We start from the raw sequence: 6,000 nt of genomic DNA on the forward strand, positions 1-6,000 counted from the left end.
GTATAGGCTGAGGTATAGGGGAAGGAGCATGGAGTTGCCATGCCCCTCCTGGGTATACCACCCTCCAGGAGTGTCCACATATTCAGCTTATTCAAAAGTTCTCCAAACTCTGTCCTTTTGGGATATTTATGGAGACTTCATTGGGTAAGATGATTAATTAAACCATTGGCCTTTGGGAAATAGCACTGAAAGTCCCAACCTTCTAATCCTGCCTTGGCCTTTCTGGTGACCAGCCCCCATCCTGAAACTACCTAGGGGGCTATCAGCCATCAGTCAATAGTTTGTCATTAGCTTACAAAAAGACATTACTTTTGAGATTCCTTTGCCAGGAAACAGGATGAAGAGCAAAAACATATTTCACTGTATCACAGGTGCTAATTTTGGTTTAACAAATCTCTATAGTCTTCCCTTTTTTGGGGAAGTTGTTGGGTCAACCTTTGTGGAGTCAAGATGAATCAAATACAGTCCCAGCCCCTAAGAAGTATTGGATCCAGCAGAGGAGGTGAGATGACCACAGCCATAATTTAAGGCAGAAGGTATTAGAAAATTACCAAATACAATGGAAGAGAGAGGTAACTTCTAGTTTGGGAGGTTGGAAAGTACTTTTTAAAAAGATGCCTGGCATTTAAGGGTGGAGAGGATTTGGACATGTAGAGGCATTAAAGGAAGGAGCAAAGAAATGGGCAGTGTTCAGGGGCACTTGGCTCAGAGTGAAAAGAGGGGATGTGTTGGGAAAGGAATAGTTGCTGAGGCTGGAGGGGTAAGTTGGAGGCAAGTCACTAAAGGCCCTGAGTGTCAGGTTGAAGAGCTAGGCCTTTATCCTATAAGTAAAGAATGGCAAATCCCATTTCTAGAGCTCTTATGAACAGTTCATAGTGGCTGCTTAAAGTACTATATTGAAAAGGATACCTAGTTGTTATCTGGGTCCAGTGGAGAAGACTGTTGTGCTTGATTAATGGTGTGTGCCAGGGGCTCAGTGGGTGTGTCAGCAACCATGTCACATTATCTATGGATAATATATATATAGGAGTAGAGACCGTGTCATGGTCTGTGGAGCTGGGCTGCTTAAATCCTTGGATAAGAAGTGACTGCTGTGGTCTGGCTACATGGTCTTGAGGACCTGAACCAGGTTGAGGGGCATGGGAGGGGAGAGCCTACACAGTGAATGGGCTAAACCTGGGAACATTTTGAATGTGGGACTAAGAGAGGAGGGCTAGATTGCTCTACAATGCTGCAGAAGTTTCTGCCTGCCTGGCTGGAAGGTAGGAGTGTCCGGTTTGGGGATGTGGCCCTGAGGAGAGGACCAGTGTTTGGCAGTGGCCATGTATTGATCTCCTGGTTCTTCCTGTGGCAGGTCCCACGTACCTCGGAGATTTATGTCCACCGAAGTGGTCGAACTGCTCGAGCTGCCAATGAAGGCCTCAGCCTGATGCTCATTGGGCCTGAGGATGTGATCAACTTCAAGAAGATTTACAAAACCCTCAAGAAAGATGAGGACATCCCGCTATTCCCCGTGCAGACAAAATACATGGATGTGGTCAAGGTAGAAAGCAAAGTTAAAACCCCAGTGTTAATGAAGGGATTGGGCTGCTCTCTTGCAGAGCATCTTGCTGTGGGACTCTGGCAGCAAAACCCTTGAAAACTAAGGAATGGTTCTGCCAACAGCTGAACAAGGAGACTTGTAGAAAGGATTGAGAGCAACATACCTGGGAAAAGAGAGAAAAGGGGAGTGACTGAAGGTGTGAGGCATTTTCTCCCTGAACTATTTCTTCCTTGTCTGGCCCTGAAGTCCCCCCTGCTCACCGGACAGTGCAGTGGTCATGGCTGCCTGGATATCCTGTCAGAGGGTTGTCGACAGTGTGGTTAGCATTTCTTGCTTAGACAGATGCTACAGGTTTGGCACATCCCTGGAGCAGGTGCCAGTAAATTCTGTCTTTTGGGTTTTAACTCAGCAGACATTCCCCAAGTAGGTGCTGCTTACCGTGGGACACTGTATTAGTGACCAAAGTGGGGTGGGTTCTCCTTCCCAGAGGTTTGTCAGCTGTGAATAAAGTTCAGGTACAATGGAGCAGTGTGGAATTACTGGGAATATGGTTACATTGGAAGGAGAAGAGGTTCTGTCTCCCAGCTTCCTGCTGGCAAAGATGTGGAAGGGTACAGAGGAGGTGGAATTCCAGGAATTGAGGGAGCAAAAGCATGGCACAGTTCAAGGAATGTTGGCTTCTCCGGCTCAAAAGCAATATTAGCTATTTGGGGAAATAGGGTGGAGATAAGGCTGGAAAAGTGGAAATCATAGAGAATTCCCATTAGTAAGGAGGAATAGGAGCCACCCACCCAGGCTTCCCGTGGTTCCTTTGACCACATCACAAGATCCTTCTCATTTTGCCTCTGCAGTGTAGCCCCAAAACCCCCTAGAGGGAGAGTTGAAATGTTTTATCTTGCTCGGCTGTGGAAGCGACCTGTGGCATCTGTGTAAAGAGTTCACTTGGATTACCTATAGGTTGGCAGTCGAACCAGTAAGGGTTTTCAAAGGATGTGGCTGTTGAGGTTGATTGTTGGGAAAGCTGGCGGTTGTGTTTAGATGTGTACACACAGACGGGTAATGGCTGCCCACTAGGCTTTTATCAGGAAACAAACCAAATGCGTTTCAATAGGAACTGAACTGCATCTCACCACTGATCTCAAGAGCTTTTTATTTATTTATGTGTTTATTTATTATTATTATTATTATTATTATTATTATTAGAGACAGAGCTTCACTCATGTTGCCCAGGCTGGAGTGCAATGGCACAATCTCAGTTTACCACAACCTTCGCCTCCTGGGTTCAAGCGATTCTCCTGCCTCAGCCTCCCGAGTAGCTGGGATTACAGGCATGTGCCACCATGCCAAGCTAGTTTTGTATTTTTAGTAGAGACGGGGTTTCTCCATGTTGGTCAGGCTGGTCTCAAACTCCTGACCTCAGGTGATCTGCCGGCCTTGGCCTCCCAAAGTGCTGGGATTACAGGTGTGAGCCACCGTGCCTGGCTCAAGAGCTTTTTAAAAACACTACTTGCTGGGCATGGTGGCTCACGCCTGTAATCCCAGCACTTCGGGAGGCTGAAGTGGAAAGATCGCTTGAGCCCAGGAGTTCAAGACCAGCCTAGACAACACAGTGAGACCCTGTCTTTACAAAAAATAAAAATAAAAAAATTAAAAGAAAATAGCTAGGCATGGTGGTGCCTCCCAGCTGCTTGGGAGGCTAAGGTGGGAGGATCGCTTGATCCAAGGAGGTTGAGGCTGCAGTGAGCCTCGATCATGCCACTGCTCTCCAGCCTGGGCAGCAGAGTGATACCTGCCTTAAACACACAAACACAACTCAAGTGAGACTTTGCTTCCCAGAGGCCTATTTCAGATGAGTATTTTCTGTTACTTCCCCCCCAGGAGCGAATCCGTTTAGCACGACAGATTGAGAAATCTGAGTATCGGAACTTCCAGGCTTGCCTGCACAACTCTTGGATTGAGCAGGCAGCAGCTGCCCTGGAGATTGAGCTGGAAGAAGACATGTACAAGGGTAAGCCCTTGGGCGGGATGGGAATTGAGGAAGTTGAAATCTCTCTTTAACTTTTGCCTTGTTGGAACCATATCTACTACTGTGGATCTTGTCAAAATCAGCAAGATGTCATTCCCCCTCTTTGCTAACAGGCCCTAGTCCCAGATGAGCCTACTGCCCTTGGTCAGTCTTTGTTTCCTCTGTCTCTGTCTTGTGCCCTCATGGACAGGCAGTGGAGTACAGTGAGGAAGGGAGCAGGCTCTCTGGCCAGGCTGCCTGTGTTAGAATGCCGGCTCATTGCCTTAACTATGTTACTGAGTCAAGTTATTTAACCTCTGTTGTGTCTCAGCTTTCTCCACCATAAAATGGAAGTAGTCAACTACCTACTTCATGGGATTATTGTGAAGACTGATTGAGTTAAAAGATGTTAAGTGCTTGCAGCATTGCCTGGCAAATAGAAAGTGTTACATTTTAAGTTATTTGTCATTATGGTTCCTACTACACCTGCCTTCCAAGCTGACAAAGCACTTCCATGCCATTATCTCATTTGATCTTCTCCACTCTCATGAGATGAACACAGCAGGAAGTACTCGCCTTTTACATATGGGAACTAGATACTCACAGCAGAGGCACTTTGTGCAGGGCAACAGCTCTGTCACAAGGCATTTCCTGAGCTGCTACTCTGTATGTGACCAGAGGCTGAGGCTTCAGGGATGAGTCTGCTCAGTCTCTGCTCGAGAAAGCTCCTGAGTCTTAAGAAGTGGTAGAACCAAATCTAGAACTCCATGCTCCTTCCACACCACCAAGTATGAGGCTCAGCAGAGATGTTGACACCTCGGTGCCCAAGTCAGCAAATTCAGAGACAGACTTACTGCTGTCTGCTCAGCATGGAAGCCAGGAGCCAAACCAGTGGGCTTGATGACAGTGAGCTGGTCCTCCTGGTGGCTCAGGGTTGGGGCTTGGGCCCGGCTTCCCTTCCTGAAGACAGGCTGAGGTGGAACCCTTTGGCTTTGCCAGCCTCTCCATGTGCAGTCACAGCACTGGTGGCAAGGCACAGGACAGCTGGGCTACAAAGAAGCATTCAGTGTCTCCTGAGGGGGGCAGTGGTTGTAGTTGTGAAGTCACCAAACCCCAGGTGGGCAGTAAGTGGGTGGGTCATAGTAAGACAAGTGATCTTCAGTCAGGAGACTTGGGTTCTGGGCTCTGTCTGATGGCTGGCTCTGTGATGTGAGCCAGGTGACTTCTCTAAGCCTGAATTGCCTCATCTATAAACATAATTTCAGCCTTGGAGGATTTTTATGAAGTAAAAGGACAGAGCGGTCCTGCGTATCCCCCCAAATGGTTAGATGTTATCCATTTACAGCCCCTGCCAAGCCACCACTGACTTCTTCAGAGAACTTTTGAACCCTGCCTCCCTAAAGTAGTTCTAAAACATTTTTCATTGTGTTATCCATCAAGGGAAACAAAATGTTTCTACAAACCATAGTAAATAGGATCTCTTTTTTGTTTTGTGTTTCAAGGCGGAAAAGCTGACCAGCAAGAAGAGCGTCGGAGACAAAAGCAGATGAAAGTTCTGAAGAAGGAGCTGCGCCACCTGCTCTCCCAGCCGCTGTTTAAGGAGAGCCAGAAAACCAAGTATCCCACTCAGTCTGGCAAGCCGCCCCTGCTTGTGTCTGCCCCAAGTAAGAGCAAGTCTGCTTTAAGCTGTCTCTCCAAGCAGCAGCAGCAGAAGACAAAGAAGCCAAAGGAGCCGCAGCCGGAACAGCCACAGCCAAGTACAAGTGCAAATTAACTGCCCTGGTCAAGTGTGTTAGTGACTGCACATTGCTCTCTGTTCTCTGGCTATTTGCAAAACTTCTCCCACCCTTGTGTTTCACTCCACCATCAACCCCAGGTAAAAACGTCTCCCTCTCTTCTACTCACACCCATAGCGGGAGAGACCTCATGCAGATTTGCATTGTTTTGGAGTAAGAATTCTATGCAGCAGCTTAATTTTTCTGTATTGCAGTGTTTATAGGCTTCTTGTGTGTTCAACTTGATTTCATAAATTAAAAACAATGGTCAGAGCCATTGTGTCATCCTGAATTTTTTTTTTTTCTTTAGCTAGAAGATGGTTGGGGGCGTGGTGTCGTTTGTTTCATTATTAACTTAGTGAGTCTCCTGGGCCAGCACAGTGCTAAGCCCTTGAAAAGACAGGAATAGTGTCAGGCCTCTGGCTGCCGCCAAGATTGGACAGTGTGGATGGAGCAAGAGGCTGGAATGTTCAAGAGGCACATGTTCCTGCTTTACCCAGAGCAGCACCCTAATAGCTCCTTAGCTCTCTCCCACACTCTTGGCTATTGTCTGAGCCACTGTGGGAGGTAGGCAGGGATGAGGTTGCTGTCTTCAGGCTTCTCTCACATCACAGAGTCAACAGTAACAGTCACAGGTCTGATGTGTGAAGCCCTCAGGATCTAGCCCCAGCCTTGTC

The 6,000-nt window shown here is 47.5% G+C and overlaps 1 protein-coding gene across 1 annotated transcript in view; it reads left to right on the forward strand.

Moving 5' to 3' along the window:
- DDX24 (DEAD-box helicase 24) overlaps positions 1 to 5,596 on the forward strand; it is a 29,529-nt gene extending 23,933 nt beyond the window's left edge. The window contains exons 7-9 of the mRNA XM_033191492.1: positions 1,355 to 1,543; positions 3,422 to 3,551; positions 5,051 to 5,596. Of these exons, the coding sequence (XP_033047383.1) occupies positions 1,355 to 1,543; positions 3,422 to 3,551; positions 5,051 to 5,322 (591 nt within the window). The 3' untranslated portion in view covers positions 5,323 to 5,596. The remainder of the gene's footprint in view (positions 1 to 1,354; positions 1,544 to 3,421; positions 3,552 to 5,050) is intronic.
- The last annotated feature ends 404 nt before the right edge of the window (positions 5,597 to 6,000 follow it).

The sequence above is a fragment of the Trachypithecus francoisi genome, unplaced genomic scaffold (genome assembly GCF_009764315.1).
Source record: "Trachypithecus francoisi isolate TF-2019V2 unplaced genomic scaffold, Tfra_2.0 Lachesis_group3, whole genome shotgun sequence".
In the NCBI taxonomy this organism is placed as follows: domain Eukaryota; kingdom Metazoa; phylum Chordata; class Mammalia; order Primates; family Cercopithecidae; genus Trachypithecus; species Trachypithecus francoisi.